Here is a 20296-nt window from a genome sequence, read left to right on the forward strand (position 1 = left end):
ACACTCCCACTTCCGATCCGGTTCTCCTGCACCTTCCCGACTCCTGCGGATGACAAGAACACACAGCCTCCCTCTACTCTCTCCGTGAGACTACGATGGCACCCACAAAACTGGACTGACTACAACGGCGACCCGACCCTAACAACGTTCTAATGGTCGGCAACGCAACTAAGTCAAACACTATGACTAACTAAGTGTGGTGCACTAACGGAACTACTCAGTTACACGCTACGGGGAACACCAGCCGGTGTTCACAGCCTAAACCGGAGGGCGGTTCCTAACCCCCTCACCCAGGTCGTACCAAGAAGCTGCCTTCTTGCTATGGAGTCACACACAGGCCCTAAGTATGGGTTCTTTAAGCCCGGCTGAGGCTCAGTAAAACAGCACACTAACCCGCGGGCCGACTGCCGCACGGAACAGCCGATCGAACTGAACCGCCCGACTGCCTGTACTCGGGTATCTCACACGTGTCCCTACGTCCGGAACCACAGGTCCACCTGCACGGAAACGGCCTTGAGGACCCTTGATCAGAACCACGGCCGCCCCTGGAACTGCCTCAAGGTGTGCTGTACTGCCACCAACTCACTCAGCCACCCCCCTCTGGGTACCAGTGTGACCCCGGGGACCTAAGGGACAGGAAAACTACGTGTGTTCTCCCCTGACTATGTGTATGCTGGTACTTACACTTGTCCCCACAGCACGGGTTAGCACAGGAAAACCACAGGAACAAGAGCCTACCTTTAATGGGGGCCTGACGTCTTGCCCCTGGACAAAGTTATATAGCACACCAAAATACTGTAATGTAAACTACACTCGCCACACAGACAGAATAAATAGATACAGTATACAGTACTTTGCCGCTACTTACCCGAACACACCGCTGCTAGCCAACCAGCAGGTTGCTACAGCACCACAGGAGCCTACGCTCGACCGTACCTCCTAACCACGTGTGCTCACCTCACACAGGACCGCGCCTACTCTCACGAGGCTCTCACGCCTCTACCACACACCACCAGGGCCTTATGCCCTACACACATGGGTCTCTGCCCAGCTACACACAGAGCCTTGTGCTCTGATTAATGGGCCTCAGCCCCCTCTCTAACTCAGGGCTCTGAGCCCACTCACTAGGACCTTATGCCCTACTACCTAGGGGTCCTAGCCCCTGCCTGAGGCCTGTGGCCTCCCTAACTAACTGAGGGCCTTGTGCCCTTAATATCCTACAGGCTACCAGCCTCTAACCAGGCCCTCTGGCCTTCCTATTTCCTCTAGGCCACTAACTACCTAAGGGCCTTGTGCCCTTGTACCTGGGGCTCTGAGTCCCCCTCACTAACTAACAGGGGCTTGTCCCCTTTATATAGATACTAATGGCCTACTGGCCCACTAAACTCGTTGGGGCCTAGTGCCCAGGTCCCTGGGCCTTGTGCCCCTACTTTAGTGTGCCATGGGCCTTGTGCCCGACTGTGCCACGAGCCTAGTGCCCGACGTTATTGTTGAGTCTACTTACCTGCTCTGCGCAGGATACTCAACTTGACACGCCGTCTTCTGTTTCTTCCTCCGGGTCTTCCAGACCCTCCAGCCGGCGGCGCCTCTTCTCCTCTTCGGCGCTGTTGAGGGGTGCTTGGCGGGGGCGCTCTCAGCCCTTACAAGGGCTCCCCGCCGACGATCTCCGCTCCGGCGGCTTGCTTGAAGTCTTCTGGCGGCAGGGTAGCTCACGGCCCTTACCAGGGCCCCCTGCCGCCGCTGCCGCTGGTCTTCTTGCTGGACGTCTTGCAGAGACGTCCTCTCTCTTCTCCGCCGACGGACTTCTGCCAAAATGGCGCCACCCGGCGACTTATATAGTCGCCGGCGTGACGTCATCAGCCGGCGCGAGCGCTGATTGGCTCGCGTCGGCGCCAATCTTTTGAATGGCCGGGCGCGAGCCGCGATTGGCTCGCGCATCCGGCCGCTGATTGGCCAGCGGGGAAAGATGAGCCCTGATTGGCTCATCCTTCCCCCGCGCACAGGACCTGCAAGAAAGAAGTTATACTCACCGCCGCTGGATCGATGAACGGGTAAGTTCTTCTTCTCTTCTTTCTTCCTGCTGGGCACCATCGGGGACCTCTTCAGCCCCTCCAGGGGCACAGCGCTGCCGGACATCTTCGCCCTCTTCACGGGCACCGGCTCCGGCATCTTCTGTCCCTCCACATTGTACCTCTGTGAGGCAGTATGAGGGCATAGGGACATGCAAGCTACATGCATATGGGGGGCATTGTGAGGCAGTATGAGAGGATTGTAAAACAAAATTTTGCATTTGAGGATATTTGGGGCATTCTGAGCATATATGGGACTCTTCAGGCTGTATAAGTGCCATTTGTAGCTGTATTTTAAGACTGAATATTAAAAGATGACATTGTTGAAAGTAATGATTGCTCCCATTGTGATTCCATGTAAATATTGAATGTAGCTTATTCTCATAATTTGAATCTTTCTACATTAGCCACTCAGGCCGCAGCAACTTCTGTGTGTGTGTCACAAGCAAATGTGATTGTGTCATACTACTGGAGAATACTGTTGAGGTGCAAATGTACCTATTTTAGCTTTATTGTCTAAGTGCTGGTTGCCCCCAGGAGAGAACCACTTGGCTGGAGTAGTTATTAGAGACACAATACGACTGGCCATACAGCTTAGTTTTGAGAGGATCCGTCGTGAGGGACAAAGCTGAAGCCGATGGGTTTGAGAAGGTTGATTTGTGAGGAACAAAGCCGAAGTTGATAAACATGCAAACAAAACAAGACTCTTGAAGTACCAGAAGAGAAACAAAATTCCAACTTTGTTTATGAAAAGATTGCTGTAGTCTTAGTCCTAATTGACGTGACCTTAAGCAAAGTGCTGATTTTAGTAATTGAAAAAGAATGTGCAGTTGTCAGTGTAGAGGGTACACTGCCACCTTTTGCCAACAGCTGGTATTGCAGTGAATCCTCACATGTTGCAGTTGTCAGTGTTTAAAGTATACTGCCAGCTGTCATCTGTAGCTGGTCTCAGTACACTCTCACTATGTGCTTAGCGCTGCTTGTGTTGGCTACAGGTTCCGGGACTATCCACAGAGAAGGCTGGCTAACACCCAGAGGAAATGCAGTTGAGTTTGAAGTTCTGATCTCACAAAACCACTGGAAGGTGTAAATTCAAGGAGGCTACCATGACTAACTTCATCGTCAATGATTAAACTCATTTGTTGAGATCCATTGTGTGAGCCTCTTATCTCCAGACTTTGTGGAGCCATCGCCAGCCCCCGTGACAAAAGACTACCAATTGGTTAGCCAACAGAGAATGCTCCCTCTGTGTACTCAGAAGCCACGAGCCTTTAAACCATGGATCATATGCTGTGCCCGGACCCCAGACTCAGTTGGAAGAAAGAGGTGGAGATCTCAAGGAAGGACTAGCTAGGGGTTATGGCTCCTAGAGGCTATAGAGAATGTTCTCTGCAGGTCTTGTGGTTGTGTGTGCCCATGGAAAGTGGGGTGACATTGAAGCAAGACTGCTGCTTTGCCGGGAGTAAGAGGGAGAAACGCCTTGTTACCATTGGACTGTGTCTGAGGCAGATACCACAGAGATTGGCTAGAGTCTGTTATTTGTGATGTTTTGTTTCCCCTGTTGGTTATGTTATAGTGTTTTACAGTGCTATAACGCTGTTGGTGCATTTTTTTGCTAAATAAACTTTAATACTTTTTTTTATTCAGATATTTGCTTTGTTATATCTTCCCAAGTCCACTGTATCGGTACAGGTGATAGACTGGAAGGTAGGCTAATAAAAGTTGACTTGGTACTGGAGTAATTGCTGGTTAACTCCGGGATACACTCTCTGCCAGTCAATGCAGGCACCTGTAGACAGTTTTCAAGTAGACAGGGGTAGAACAATCTGTAGCCAATCAGATTATTGTAATGTTCAACGAGGCACAGAACATTTAAGGAGACAATGCTGAGAGGCAGTGATCTGTCCACTGGTATGATTGTTGTAATGAGACTATGATTTTACCTTGTGCAAAGAAAAAGTGGATTCTTCCAAGGTATACCTAAAAGACTTGCCCTTTAGGAATGTCATCTTGGGAGGTACTCCCTCGTTCTAGAACCATTTCTATTGCAGGAGTTGGGGGTGTGATCAGTCTTTTGCTACCGCCCCTGCAAATATTCATTAGACTGATTAGGATATAGACAGACAATATTCCATTCTATATAGTTGAGAATATTTGGGCCATATTGGGAATAATAAAATAATCCCATATTTTGGAGATTGTATGGGCCATGGCTATGTGTGAAAATTAGGCATTACTGCAGAGCATGCCCCTTGTGGCAGAGACCCTCTACTAAACCCCCTTTCAGGGCACCCCTTATGCCAATCTATATAGTAGAGGTCCCGCTTAAGAAGTTTCAACAAAATGTGGTGTTATTGGGCCACTCAAGATAAATATCTATGGATGAAACTCAAAAGAAGGGACAGTTTGGGATAAAGAAAGGGCAGGGAGGTTTGAAATCAATAAACATAAGGACTGCTGAAAGTTTGCAATATATAGGGGCATATTCAATTGTCCGCGTTACTTGCAAAAGTAATGCGGCTTGCGCACTATTACGGTAATAGTGCGCGTAATTACCGTTATTACGGTACCTTTAACGCCGGCTTTCAGCTCGCACCTCAGGGAGCTGCGAGCTGAAATCCGGGTTAGAATTACCGTAATAACGGTAATACTTTAAACGCCGCGTTACTTTAGAGAGTAACCCGGACAATTGAATATCATCATCATCATTTTATTTATTATGTCCCATAGAGCTATCAATCACTGCATATCAATGACCTTAACAGCATTTACTGGAAATTAGTATGTGAAATTAGAGTTTAGAGGGAAAATACATCATATATCTATTATTTTTCTACAGATTTTTTATTGGTATAAATCACGTTGCTCAGATAATATTTTATTTGTCTGCATAAGTTAAGCAAGCATAATGCTTGCTAGGCTGAGGAAAAATAAAATAACCATAGACTTTAACTATATCCTGATCATATCTCATATTATTAAATTATTTATTCACAATTATTAATTACTTGCTGTTGAAAATATGCAATGACTGAAATGTAACAGTGCCACCTAGTGGCTTCATTATTTAGCATGCTGGCATTACCAAACAGTAACATCAATCACAACGGCACTCAACCAAGGAAATTATAACCTTCTCTCAGTCTTTGTTGTCTTATACTGTAAGTGGATACCAATGCAAAATATTTAAGGGAGATCTCAAACTCTTTTACCGAAGTTCAATGCTTGGGTGTCATCCTTGACTCCTCCCTCTCCTTCACCCCCCATATCCAACCCCTCACCCAATCCTGCCGTTTCATATCCGCAATATAGCTCGGATCCTATCAGACTGTTCCTCTCCATTGATGCCACCAAAACTCTCATCCATTCTGTGATAATTTCCCACTTTGATTACTGCAACCACTTCCTTACTGGCCTCCCCGCACTTTCAAACTCCTCTCCCTCACCTACAAAGCCCTAACTTCACTGCTCCTTACGTCTCCAACCTTATCTCCATTCATACTCCCTCTCGCCCTCTACGGTCATGCAATGACCGCCACCTCACCTCCTATTTGGTTATCACGTCTGACTCCAGCATTCAAGATTGCTGCCGCGCTGTCCCCCTTCGCTAGAATGATCTCCCTTGTTCTTTCAGGCTACCCCGTAGCCTAAAAATCGATCCCACCTGTTCAGGAAAGCCTACCCTTCCTCTGTCTAACCTCTTTCCTTCTCAACCCGCCTCTTTATGATCCTTCTTCACTAATCATATTACACCTCAACCTCATTCTTCCTCCTCTCCTCATACTAACCGCTCCTTCAGATTTCTAGTCCCCTCACCCTGACTCCCTTGTTTGCGTTTCCTGTTAGTCTGTACTTCCCTTTAGATTGTAAGCTCCCGTTAACAGGACCCTCTAATACACGTCTTCTTCCTTCTGTCACCTTTTCCTTTGACACCCCAGCTTCATTTTTGCATCTCAACACTAGGCCCCTGCCCTTGGTCCCCTCTTCTCCTTTGTCTTCACATCTCATTCACTGCTCTGATTCTGTTAGTTGCGCCCACACTCCTAGGCACAGGTCCAGCTTGCTCTACCTCACTCCCCACCTCTCCTTATTAACCTTTTCTAGTTTCTAAGTGTTCTGGAATTCACTTATACCTCTTTGCCCGATGTACCTGTACTCAGCTGGGTTGATAATTTAATTGCACTTTGTTTTTATTGTCCTGTTTGCGTTTTCTGTTTTGTCCAATGCTCTCTGTACGGCACTGCGGACCTTTTGTGGTGCTATATAAATAAAAGATAATAATAATAATAAATAATAATAATAACGCAAAACTGGATATATATATTGTGCCTGGATGGGCTTATGTCGCCACCCGGTCTGCAGGGGGAAAGGAGAAACGGAGGGATGTTCTGCCAGCACTGTTTATCTTGGTTTCCTTCTCACCTTCAGTAAGTGACTGTTACTGATCACTCCTACTCGCCGACTGTGAGTACCAACTGCGCACTAGTTGGAGGAGAATTCAGCTGCCACCACTGGGCTCCTTTGTGGCGTCCAGAACCACTTACTTCTCGGGTAGCTGGTATAACTGCTGTAATGCCTCTTTGTTGTGGGCTGGCTGGTACCTCCTGACTGCTTACTATGGATCAGGACTGCCGGGTAGCTGGCAGAGCATTGACACAGAGACGCTGGCTTCAACACAGGACAGCCGGGGAACGGTAAGCTCTTATCTGTTGGTCACAGGATACAGCAGGTAATAGTCGCAGGCACAATCTTCATGTAGTGATGGTTTACTGCTCAAGAGTCCTGACAAGGACTTTTACACACCAGTTTGAGGTACTGGTGATCATCCAGAAGTTACAGATGGAATGATACATTACATGGTCAAACAGAGCTCTTTTTTTTTTTTACAGATTCTGACACATGTTGGCAGGGGGTAGCTCAGCCCACTGATTCTAGCTGGCACCAAAACGTCTGAGATACTACATCAGACAATTTAACATCAGGATGTGATATTTCTCTAGACTTGGAGTTAATGCAATTTTTACGCTTTAACAAAATTTACATCAATTTCCTAAATTAATGGCTGGTTGCATTATTTATGTAGTTAGTCTATGTCACTTTTGAAATAGCTGAAGTAGCCACTGACTGGTATTGGCACAACTATACTGAGAGGTGCGGAGTCTAACGCACCCCCGGTGTTCACCAGGGATCCTGCAAGGAGGTATGGACTTGGCTGCATGAGGTGCGCAGGTCGCGGTTCTCCCAGTTAGTCACCAGTGCAATGGAGTATACACAGGAATAGTAGAACATCCGGACACAAGCCATCAATGGCGAGGTACAAAAGGGCTGATACAGGAGAGTGGTCAGGGGTAGCTGAAGTCAGGAGCCTTGCGGACAATGAGGTACTGAATCACAGAGCAAAGGGATGGTCAGAAAACAAGCCAGAATCCAAATAGCAAAACAGGAACAGGAAACGAGATACAGGAACACTGGAGATTGGTGAACCAATACTCTGGCAAGGTACTTCTGAAAGTGAGGTCTTTAAATAGGAGTAAGTAAGCCCTGATAGGTAGAGTGATTTCGGTGGTCAGAGCATAGCTGACTGTGGACGGAGCCCAGAACCAGCGTCCCGCCACCTAGCAATGGGACGCAGCTGAAATGAGCATGTGCGCGCTGCGGGAGGAAGAATCCGAAAGAGCGTCCCGCTGCTGGGCAATGGGACGCGAGCAGAAATTAGGACAGGTGACTGTTCTCTGGCACCTAGGAGAAATGCGGGGACGGAGCCTAACAGTCTATCTTTCTAACAAGTCAGAATAATATGTAACAACCTCCTGCTGGGCATTCAGGCTTAAGTATGTGTTTGTTACTTCTGAGATGAAAAGACTTACTTAGCATTTTCTGCCTTCAGCAAAATAGATTTCCTCTAACCTGGCATAATACATTAGATATACATTTCATATACAAACGTTTCCTATACAGAAATACAGCATAATATAAGAAAATCAGTACATTTGCAATGATATACAGCGGTGCACCCCTAATTAATATAAATATCTACAATAAGTTACGTGATCCATATATTTATCATCATCATCAATTTATTTATTTATATATTTTTTATTTATATTGTGACAACAACACTGGACTAGTGTTTTTAGGAAGGTATGTTTGTCTCCAGGCTTCTGGTTTTTGACCTACATGTTTTAAAAACACCCAGGGAGATTGTTTTGTGTAGGAAGGAGCTTCCCAAAAGAGTGTGTTCCGCTTTATGGAAAAGCTGGTAATGGTCCCTGGGGTATAAATGGGGGAGATAAGGGTGGGCTCAATTTACAAGGCCCAGTCCAGGTCTTCTGATTTTCCAGTCTGTCAGCAGACTGATTTAATGGTTGCATCTGTGTGTTTAAAAAGAATGTCAATGTGATCAGTTTGATAGTCAGGAATAACAGAATAAATCATATCTTTATCTTTGGCAAGCCATTGAAAGCCCACACAACACAATAAAACAGATACCCCACCTTTGTTTAAAATCCTTTTTATTCTTATAATACAGATTTGGTATAATCGTTCTAGCACCATATAAAACGTTTTGTTTTATTTATAAAAAATAAACAACCAAAATTGTTTTATTTTGGTCAGTAATTAGTAGCAACATATCGAAACACGGGATAAGATAAAACATCAGCCTGTGTTCTGTCCACTGAGGCAGCAGCACCAATCACAGTGCTAGCTTTTAGGATCATGTGACCTAGTGGCAGCAAGTTTAGAGCCTGGTTCCACTTAAAGGGAATACGATCACTATTTTTTTTTTATTATTTGATTCAGTCATAAAGGTGGGGGGGAGCCCACTCCCGAGATGCCTGAAGAAGTCAAAATTAATTTAATCTTTCTTCTTAGACACTTTTATCCAAAAAAACAGGCGATGTTAACTGCAGTCCCTCTCAGTGTGAATGCAGATCTTTCAAATAAGCAGAGTAAAAATAACTTCAAATATAGATATGAAGAGATAGTGAAAACTCCCCCTTTAAGCAAAAGTGCAGCCACAGTGTAAATTGTTGCCATTAGGTCTCCTTAGAGAAAAACTATAGCTAAAACATTAATTTGAATGTCTCGTTTGTAAGAACATGAGTCTACTAGCTTTCAGCCATTCTCAAGAGTTCAGTGCAGCTTGAACATATAAAAACATAGGGATCATTGATCCCTGAGGTAAACGAATGCTCAATACACTCCATCTTTTTTTTTCAACTGGATGATATTAACATGAATGCTGATTTTTCTAGTTTTGGTCCTTCATCTGTTTGAAAAATTGTTGTGTATTCAGGACATATTTACCATAAGGATCAATAACCCCCCTGTTTCCATCCGTTCAAAATGCATTCACCACGTGGTGATCATGGTGTACAGGACTTAAGCTCATTTGCCAGACACCATTGTGTACAAGTGTAAAATTCAGAAGAATACAATTAAATTTAGTCAGAAATGTTTAAAGTTTCAAAGGCATCTCTCTGTTTTGACTCGAAGAGGACTATTTGTGTTTGGTACTGCTGTTTTCCTGAGCACGAGGTGCATCTTGAAGTTTCCAGAAGAGTGAAGTGCAAAAGGAAAACGAGCAGGGGGAGAAATATTGGATTATTCCTTATTTTCTAAATGTCTCCGTACAAGAGCAATGAATGTTTTAGATATAGTTTTCCTACATATAAAGCCAGAATTCTGTTCCATATAAGAGCACCATTGTTGGGGGGACAAAATGAGTCAGCAATTGTATGCTCATCCATTGTCTTGTCTCACCATTTTTTACACATATTGCATTTGTTCACATCCTGCTTCATAAGTTAAAGTGTGCCCATCACTACACACCCTGGAGGCAGACATTTTGTGGGCTTAACAGATATACATGAGATGGAAGTCTGTCAACGAACTCCAAACCAGGGACACAAAATGGCCGCCTCCATTGTGTGTAGATGTTGAATACACTTTATATTTTTTTTCATATGGAAGAAGTCTTGTCAGAAAAACATTTTCTCTCTCCGATCCCTCTATCAGTAGTGTGTACTGTATACATGGCGACAATTTTACAGGTTTCATCAAACTAATAATAATCAAATCGATATTCAACAGGTGAGTAAAGTACATGCAATTTTAATACATAGAATATTCAGTGGACAAACACCTAATCTTCTCCTCACTAACTTGTTCTTCTTTGGACGGTTTTTCATTCAACTTAATTATAAATATTATAGGTTGTTTTACTTGATTTTTTGAGGTTGTGTTATTAGACTGCTCCTTTAGGACTTCCATAATACCCTTCGAATCAGAGGCTGGAATGATACTTTAGTCATCTATAGGCAACCCCCCTCTGATCATTTTAACCACAAACAAAATTAGACGTACGTTCTGCCATGTTTAACAGTGACGATAGAGCGTATATGAGTCAAGTCTTCAAAACATCCTTTAACCTATTTGATTATGGGTAACTCCAGACATCGCCTTAACCAAAATACAAGATCCTATTCGGTGATCGAAGTGGAAATTTATAATGGAAATGTAGAAGTGGCGGTATGAAAAATGTAATGGGAATGGAAGTGAATGTAATGTGATGGTCTTACAATGAAGGCAGTAGGAGAATGGTGGTATGGTACAGCACCGTATACACCCCCACTTCCACCACTGATCCTATCTAAATATTAAGCTCATGAAATACCCTTTCTGTTGAATGTGGTTAAGGCATTGAGAGGTGAAGCTGCTGGGCCTGATATTGGTTATACTCAAAATGCCCCAGTATATTAGAGCAAATATTCATGCAGATAGAGGAAGTAAGATATGGTTGAAGGATGGTGAAACGGTGATGCTTCATGAGAACTATAATGAGAGGCTTTTGGGACAGGGGCGGATCTAGACTTTATGTTTAGGGGGGGGGGGGCGATTTTGCATAATCACGCCCCTCCTTTGCTCTGATTGGCTGGCTCGCGTTAAACCCCGCCTTCCGCCCACGATTGGCCCCACCCCCTCCCGTTGTGATTGCCGGCTGGGACCACTCTGATTGGCTGGCCCACATTTAGCCCCCCCCCCCCCCCCCCGCTCAGCCCCGCCCCTACCATTTTGATCGGCGGCTGGGACCTAGCTTTTTGCTGCTAGGGGGGGCGAATGCCCCGATCGCCCCCCCCCCCCCCCTGGATCCGCCACTGTTTTGGGAGTCATAGGAGAATGTATCTGGAGTTTTCATGTAAATTTAAATAAGCGCTATATGCAGTAACCTGACTAGAGCAATATGTGGCGTTATCTGGAAGGGTCAGAGAGGATTAGGGTCAGAGAGGATTAGGGAAGGTTGCTTGAAGCAACAAGGAGAGTTGTGTAACTGTATGGAACGTTATAATGGATCATAGGAAGATTTATGAGGTGCTGAATGAAGAAATATAATTTAATATGTTTTCCTTTACCTTTACAGAGCCCATCTTCAAGATTAATAGGGAGTTTGAAAAGCTATACACATACAATATACAGTACATTTATTCAATGTAGTTAGTGACACTATTATCTCCATTGATAAATGAGAGTCTCAACACAAGACAATATCTTGTGCTTGAGGTAGGTAGCACTAACTTACTAAACCTCTGCAAAATTGGGGTCTCAGTTTACAGATACACAATGCGTGTTTAACATTTAAAATATAACATTTTTACAATCAGAGTGGGAGGAGGCAACATTTCAGTGTATGGTTGAGGATGGCTTAAGCCAATCAGAGCACTTTGTTTCAGCAAGTCCCGTGTACGGGGCACCAAGAAGAAACATCCTGATTGGACAATTATGCTCCAGTGCAAAATCAGGAGTGCTTCGGATTTTTCGGGGACAGAGAATCCTGTGTAATGAGCAGGAATAATCATACACACCAGAGACGACCACATCTCTCTTTGCAACTGCATAGTGACCATCGTGCCGCAGACCTTTTCCACTTTAAAGATGGTGTGGCATGTACAGCGAATATGCAAGATCTCCGGGGCCATAATTATCCCTTTTGTTTTGTTCTAATGAAACCCTACAAGGGTGGGCCCTCACTGGAAACACAAATAAAGAATCCCCTGCAGTTAACAAAAATAAAATAAAATATATAACACAAAATAAAAATAAAAATCACGTAGATAAATCTTTGCCAATGACGACCAGTGGAAGTTCCTTAGCCCGTTAAAACCAAGAAACGCAAGTTCTTTTGTTTCTTGAATAACAAGATGGTTTTGGAGTCTTTTTATTTGAATGTTTCTCTAGCCATTAAAGCAGATTGGTCCCAGCTCAAACCCAAACTTCTGGTTGTTGTCTCCAAAGTCGCTGACGGCAACGTCCCTGAGGGGTAGATGTTCCAACTTGTTGGTGTTGATCTCAAGCACCGTTCGTTCCGAACCCTTACGAAGCTGTTGGAATTGATAGGGAGAATGAAACATGGGTTACAGTGACTGTTGGGTAATTGTACTCTATTTAGTCAGTGTGTCCATCAACTATTCCGTTCTTAATGGGTTACTGTCATCATTATTCATTACTGCCTAATGCCACAAACTTTTTTGTACAAAGGAGAGAGATTAAATAGCATCCTAGAAGTACAAAAATAAATATGGAGCCTGTACTTTTTGAAAATGATAAATATGCGATTTAATATTTAGACAATATAGTTAGATGTTCTCGTCTTATATGTTTACTCTCCAGTGTCCAGTTCTGAATTAGTCTGTAGATGTCAAAATCCTCACATTTGGAATGCTAGGAACAACTGAGTTTAACTTTTACATTCGTTAGGTGAGATAATGTATCAATGTACATATAGGTTGAATATAGACACATCATACAGAGGAGTCTTTCACACATCTAGATCTTCTTTATTTCTATTGCTGCTGTCAGTTTGGTCTATATAAGGGTAAAGCCATTGAAAATCATTTTGTCTAATTAAAATATTCATGCTGTCTACTACAACTTACTGGAAAACTCTTGATACTTGAAATTGGGATACTGTCTGAAATCGCCCGCTGAATACCCAGAAGCACACCATTTGACACATGGGGGCTCATGCTGAGTTGGGCGTTCACTCACTTGTTTAGTGTAAAATTAGAGATGGGCGGGCTCGGTTCCCCGAGAACCGAACCCACCCGAACTTAGGCTATCCGTGTACCGAGCCGAGCAGGCTCGGTACTCTTCCGCCCGCTCGGAATCCAAATCGAGGCCGAACGTCATTGTGACGTCGTCGGATCTCGGGGCTCGGTTCTCGCGATACTTGAAAATGATAAATACCTGCCTCCACAGCAATCCATCACCATTTGACAAAGGGAGAGAGCAGGGTGTAGTCACAGGCTGATTAGAGCAGGGACAGACAATACAATTCTGATTCCAATTCTGCTAACAATCGATAGAGAAGAGAGGAGGATAGAGGAGTTTTTTTTTTTTTCTTCAATATTTGGCACTACAAGTGCTTTTGGGGTGTCCCCCATTCTTTTGCATTAATATTTCTGGCTGTCAAAAGTACTATCTGCCAGCATTCAAGCGGCGATGAATTGATAGTCTGTGATGATGACGTACACACTGATGAGGGTGAGGATGAAGCTCCAGATGATGACGATAACATCTTTTTAAAACTTTCTATTTAAGTGTAGGGTGCAATCTACCCCCAAAGAGGAAAGGGACTTGGGGCATTTCCATATCACGTACCGTCTTGAAAGGCTGCTGTTTGGGCAATTTATCCTTAAGGGTAGGATGTCATACACAGAGTGACCCCAAACTGTCTTTGTCCATTTCTCTTAATATTGTACAGTCTATAACGGCTGAATTTTTGGGTATTTTATACAAGTGGAGGGGGGCCTAGAGAGACAGAAACCAAACTGTCTTTCTCCATTCCAATTAATATTGTACAGTCTATAATGGCTGAATTTTTCGGTATTTTATACAAGTGGAGGGGGGCCTAGAGAGACAGAAACCAAACTGGCTTTCTCCATTTCTTTACATATTTAAGAATAAGTGTAGGGTGTAATATACATCCAAAGACGATGGCTGCATTGCCGATATTCATAGATGGAGAGGAAGACAATCTGGTTTGTGTGTAGAATTAATGAAGGCCTACCAGGAATTAAACTGTTTTTTGGATAATTAGCTTTACAATTACATTACTTATCCTAGAAACAGGTGGAGCACTAAATTTGGTTATTTTAGGCACAAAAACATTGATTTTTAATCAAAATAGCAAAACAAAACCAAAACACGCAAGGGTGGTTTTGCAAAACCAAAACACGAAGGTAATCCAGATCCAAAACCAAAACCAAAACACGGGGGTCATTGAGCATCTCTATGTAAAATACACACATTTCTACTGGACATGCCCACAAAACATCTCTGTATGCAAATTTGCTACTTGCACCTCCTTAGGGAACGGAGAGAGGTGGAACGAGGGAGGGAATAGACGTGCAAAAGCAGACTTTCCTTCTTAAACAAGAAGGTAAAGGCTGCCCCGTACTCTCCTCCCGTCCCCTCTAGATTGGGACAGTTGGGAGGTATATTAGTGTATATGGGGGTAATCACGCCCCACGTAACCTTGATGCATATGCTACTGGTGCAGACCTGGATGTATTTTGAGACGCGTCCAAATCAGCATATGGAAATGAATATGCTGTTATTACATTACCTCAACATATATTACATTACAAAGATGCAAAGGGAATATATAAATAAAACAAAATTGTCTTTAAGAGATATGTTAAAGACACGAGTATGGTTATATTATTCCCAGTTTCTTACTTACAGGAAAGAGGGGAAGGATTTGGTATTAGAGACAGAAAAATAAAATATCTTAAAAAAAATAAATACTGTACAGTATGTGAATAGAACCTCTAACTTCACCTGGCTCCATAGGAGGACAAAATACATACATTTTAAATAATAAGTGGGAGTCAGAAGTGTTTTTTCTTTCCATAAAGAAGAAGTGCCAAGTCCCCATATACCAATATATTTAGTGTACTTACTTGACACCCATCGTATAACGCCCTTAGTTGGGGTGTCCGGCTGTAGGAAAGCGCCTCCTCATTGTCTGCCCGTAACTTTATCGACCGGTCGTGGTTTCCTTTCGACATGTCGTACCAAGCCACCGCCTGTTGGCAATTAAAGGTGAAGTTTTGCCGGCCTACAGCGCTCAGCAGTTTCAGGAAGGTCATCTGTACCACATGGACGGGGTTACCGTCGGCGTCAATGTACTGGAACTGTAGGGATCACAGCACGGACACAAGTTAAAATGTAACCTCCAATAGAAAGTCTAATGAAATGCTGAAGTGGCTGCTGCTTGTGCATGTGTTAAAACGTTAAAAGAAATGGAAATATATCAGCAAATAAGGGACAGTTATCTGAAATTGCGGAACTGACGCCACAGCTCTCAGTAAAGAGGGCTCAAACAGGTCCATAGCGCTGCAATACTGCTCTATAGCATACTCGCTTACTTTCTTTTTTTAACTCCCGGAAAGGGGGGGGAGGGGGTACGTGGCTGGAGGGCAGAAGGGGACGGGTCGTGGGCAATTGTGTCACTTAGGCCCCACCCCCACAATACAATCAACATTTTGTCACATGGGTGGGGCCAAAATGACGCAATTCCCCCCGAAACGCTTCATTGAGGCTCACATCCTGCCCACTGTAGGTCTGGTAGACCTACCTGGAATTCAGGAGTCTCCCGGACATTCCGGAGAGTTGGCAAGTATGCTCTATAGAAGAGCTAAATGAGCAAAAAAATACGCTTAAGGCTTCAGGTGATGGGGAAAACTTGGTTTTCCCTGTTTTCAATATGCGATGATTAGATTTGAGATTTCATTAAAGAGAGGCCAAATACATTTGGAATTGTATTTTTGTAGTCATCATTGCCTTTTCCTTTACCAGAAAGCAGGGCTATTATGTTATGGCGTAAGGCTGGCTTGAACCGTGAAAGGATTCTGCTGAAATTAAAATGAATCTCAAGTGGTCTAGGTGATGTGTAGGGAAATCAGATTCTAATTTGGACAAAACCAAGGGATACATTTACTAAACCTTCTGAAATGTAAAAAGTGGTTGCCCGTAGCAACCAATCAGATTCTAGCTGTCATTTATCTAGTGCATTCTAGAATATGATAGCTAGAATCTGATTGGTTGCTACGGGCATCACCTCCACTTTTACTTTTCAGAAGGTTTAGTAAATCTATCCCCATATCTTGCTTAAATAAGAAACCATTACGATTTAGTCAAACCCTGATCAGAATCCTGAAATTGGTGTGTGCTTTTATTTTCTCTACTAAGATTGCATACTTACAGCTGGAACATGACAATTGTGTTAATGACCTCAAAATAAAGATTAGTGGACACGTTGTGAGTGCTCATGGCATGGAATTCAAACCCTGAACACAGCCTAATGTGTCATTGCAGCGCCATGTAACTGGCAAGATATTGTTCTATCTGTAATCAATCTTAGTGAGACAGCTTCACCACCAGGCTTAGGTGTGAGCTGTAACTGAACTCTGTTTATGTAATCTGTATACATCATGCACAAATACTGAGAAATACAATACATTTACCTTCTTTCCTCTTTTAAAAGAGCTGTACCAATCTCCTGGGGTTTCTTTGCTCCACGCTGCAACTTTAACCTAGTAATACAAGTAGACATTGGTACTGAAAATGTATACATCAATTGTCAGGCCTATTGTCCATATTCTTTCCCCCTAATACACTACTATATAACTATAAAGCTCATAGTGCTCCCTCTATAGTGAGAACTGCTCCCCTTGTCAGCAGTCATATTGCAGTACACTTAGAGGCATATTCAATTGTCGGTGGGTTCCGCCGCAGAAAAACTAATACCGTTAATACGGTAATCTCTCACTGGATTTCAGCTCGCAGCTCCCTGATAATGGTAATCATGCGCGGACCGCGGGATTTTTGGCAATCCCGCCGACAATTGAATATGCCCCTTATAGTCATATACCACAAACTATATTCCATACTTGCCAACACTCCTGGAATGTCCGGGAGACTCACGAAATCCGGGTCGGTCTCCCAGACTCCCGGGAGAGCAGGCAATTCTCCCGATTTCTGGCTCGCTCTGCAAATTAAACGGAGGGGGCGGAGCTTAGTGGCGCAGTGTATGCATCATTGTGGCCCCACCCACTATAGAAAGTGATGATGGCTTTGGGGGTGTGGCTAATGACAATTCTTCGAGCCCGCACACACCCACCTGCCTCCCGGGACACAAGTTGCCAATGTTGGCAACTATGCTATATTCTCTGCACAAAAGTGCATTAAACTTTACTAATGCCTTCATATGTCACCCTTCTTATAACTCCACCCAGGCTATAACATGTGTCCATCGTCTGTATATGAGCCTTTTGCATCTGCATATGTTCAATGCATGTCATTGTATCAGAATATATAGGTCTTAAACTATAATAACAATAATAAACTAACAACAAAACCAACAATAAGATAATAACTAATAATACTACTACTACTACTACTACTACTACTACTACTACTACTACTACTACTACTACTACTACTATAATAACAGCAACACAGACATAACCACACCAATGACAGCAGAAATACATAATGATAATATAATGTAAGTGGATTTAACTGAAATGTAAAAACGGAGATAAATGAAACAAGGGCAGAAAAGTCACTTAGTCTAGAGATCAGTTACTATTTATACATAAATAAATATCTAGAAATACAACCACATATTAAAAGTGAAAAAGGAGATAAATTATTCAGTAATTTTAGACTGTATGGTCCCAAAAAGATCCTAATGCCAGATATCGAATCCTACTGAGCATGGTGAAGAATGCATTCAGAAGATGACTGATATTGGCTTGAGTGGTCTTCTGACCAAACCAGGCCGAGCTTAAGTTGGCAAAAAAGCTGCTGACCCAAGAGACGAATGGTTAGATTTTGGCCCATGCGACCACCCATGTATGGCCAAATTGAACATTAATCGACTCTCATGTTCAGTGGATGGATCTGCTCATGTGTGGTCATCTTGTTATTTCTATATAAAAAAAAGACTGTGATTTAGGTAAAGTACTACATCTTCCAGGTGATACTGACCGACTCAAACTTTTTGTCTGGGAATAGACAGGTTTCCCCACCAGATGTAAAATTACAGAAGACTTTGAAGGCATCTCTGTTGCAACCCTGGTTTGGATCAATCCAGTATTCTCCTAAACAACATAAAATACAAAATGTTATAAATCTCAAACTTAAATTCCTCCTATTAACTATTCCCATAACCCCCTTCTATGTTATGTATCATCTTCCTGTAACTAATACTTTTACTCCACATACTGTATAATCTCCCTATAACTCCTCCTATTACTCCATATATCCTCTCCCTATAACTCCTCCTATTACTGCATATAACCTCTCCCTATAACTCCTATTACTCCATATAACCTCTCCCTATAACTCCTCCTATTACTCCATATATCCTCTCCCTATATCTCCTCCTATTACTCCATATAACCTCTCCCTATATCTCCTCCTATTACTCCATATAACCTCTCCCTATAACTCCTCCTTTTACTCCATATAACCTCTCCCTATATCTCCTCCTATTACTCCGTATAACCTCTCCCTATAACTCCTCCTATTACTCCCTATATCCTCTCCCTATAACTCCTCCTATTACTCCATATAACCTCTCCCTATATCTCCTCCTATTACTCCATATATCCTCTCCCTATAACTCCTATTATTCCATATAACCTCTCCCTATATCTCCTCCTATTACTCCATATAACCTCTTCCTATATCTCCTCCTATTACTCCATATAACCGCTCCCTATAACTCCTCCAATTACTCCATATAACTTCTCCCTATATCTCCCCCTATTACTCCAAATAACCTCTCCCTATATCTCCTCCTATTACTCCATATAACCTCTCCCTATAACTCCTCCTATTACTCCATATAACATCTCCTTATAATTCCTATTACTCCATATAACATCTCCCTATATCTCCTACTACTACTCAATATAACATCTCCTTATAACTCCTCCTATTACTCCATATATCCTCTCCCTATAACTCCTCCTATTACTCCATATAACCTCTCCCTATAACTCCTCCTATTACTCCATATAACCTCTCCCTATAACTCCTCATATTACTCAATATAATCTCTCCCTATAATTCCCCCTAGTATTACATATAGCCCCTGTAATATAGTCCTTATACAAGGCAGTTTATGATATTGCTTACCATCTTTGTAATTGGGGTGACACAGTTGCAGTTCTTTACACGATCTTCCTGGGCTGTCTTTGGACCCTACAGGCCACCTCATCTGCTCCACCTCCACTTTAAGAGACCCTAGTGTGGCATAAACTTCTTCCATCCCATCTGCCATATAATCACCGAGCCCCTCATCCGCTTGTTCACCTTCGGAGTATCGGCGCCTCTTTCGGGTCGGTTCATATCCTTCGTATGGGAAGGGCTGCACCATTTGAGCTGGACGACCCTGTCACATGTGCAATACAATACAGTGCAAACAATTAAAATATGTTTTGTGACAAGACCCAAACATTCAATTCAGTCCATTAGAATATCTAACACCATGAAATTCATCTCTTAAAACAAAACAGGACTCATCTTGCCGATATAATAGAAGTTATCACATAATGGGGATCTGCATAAAAATAGGAAACTTTTATGTTTTTTTTCACTTAACTCCCTTAATTTATTATTATTACTATTATTATTATTATTTTTATTTGTTTATAAATTCCCTATGTATTAAATATGGGGGGTTCTCCCCGAAGTCCTTCCCCTTTTCTGAAGTGGGGATGTGGATTGTACCACAGCACACTCTGCTGGAGGACTATTCCATAAATCAGGCCTGGCCAACCTGTGACTCGCCAGGTGTTGTGAAACTACAATTCCCAGCATGCCCAGCCAGCTATTGGCTGGCTATCTGCTGGCAAAGCATGCTGGGGCTTGTAGCTTCACAGCACCTGGAGAGTCACAGGTTGGCCAGGTCTGCCATAGAGCATGGTAGAAATTATAGTATAGCCTGCCTATTATCCAAATGCTGGATATATTATGGGGAGTGTGGACAACCCATTTAAATAGCTTTAGAAGAGCTATAACTGAGTCTGCAGGTAGCGCCACCTCTTATCATTGTCTATTGTTATCTATTGAGGAGGTGAGTCACTGTTATTACCTGTGTCATCTAATAAGGAGTGTGCAAGCATGTATTTAAGCTCCTTCATGTTCCACAC

The 20296-nt window shown here is 43.0% G+C and overlaps 1 protein-coding gene across 4 annotated transcripts in view; it reads right to left on the reverse strand.

Annotated features, from left to right (window-relative positions):
- Positions 1-11444: 11444 nt before the first annotated feature.
- COL5A3 (collagen type V alpha 3 chain) overlaps positions 11445-20296 on the reverse strand; it is a 188167-nt gene continuing 179315 nt past the window's right edge. For all 4 annotated transcript variants that reach the window (XM_075206858.1, XM_075206856.1, XM_075206857.1 and 1 more), the window contains 5 exons: positions 19281-19536; positions 18126-18238; positions 16598-16666; positions 15032-15265; positions 11445-12448 (listed from right to left, as the gene is read on the reverse strand). In XM_075206858.1, the coding sequence (XP_075062959.1) occupies positions 12302-12448; positions 15032-15265; positions 16598-16666; positions 18126-18238; positions 19281-19536 (819 nt within the window). In that variant the 3' untranslated portion in view covers positions 11445-12301. The remainder of the gene's footprint in view (positions 12449-15031; positions 15266-16597; positions 16667-18125; positions 18239-19280; positions 19537-20296) is intronic.

Source organism: Mixophyes fleayi, chromosome 4, assembly GCF_038048845.1.
Source record: "Mixophyes fleayi isolate aMixFle1 chromosome 4, aMixFle1.hap1, whole genome shotgun sequence".
Lineage (NCBI taxonomy): Eukaryota > Metazoa > Chordata > Amphibia > Anura > Limnodynastidae > Mixophyes > Mixophyes fleayi.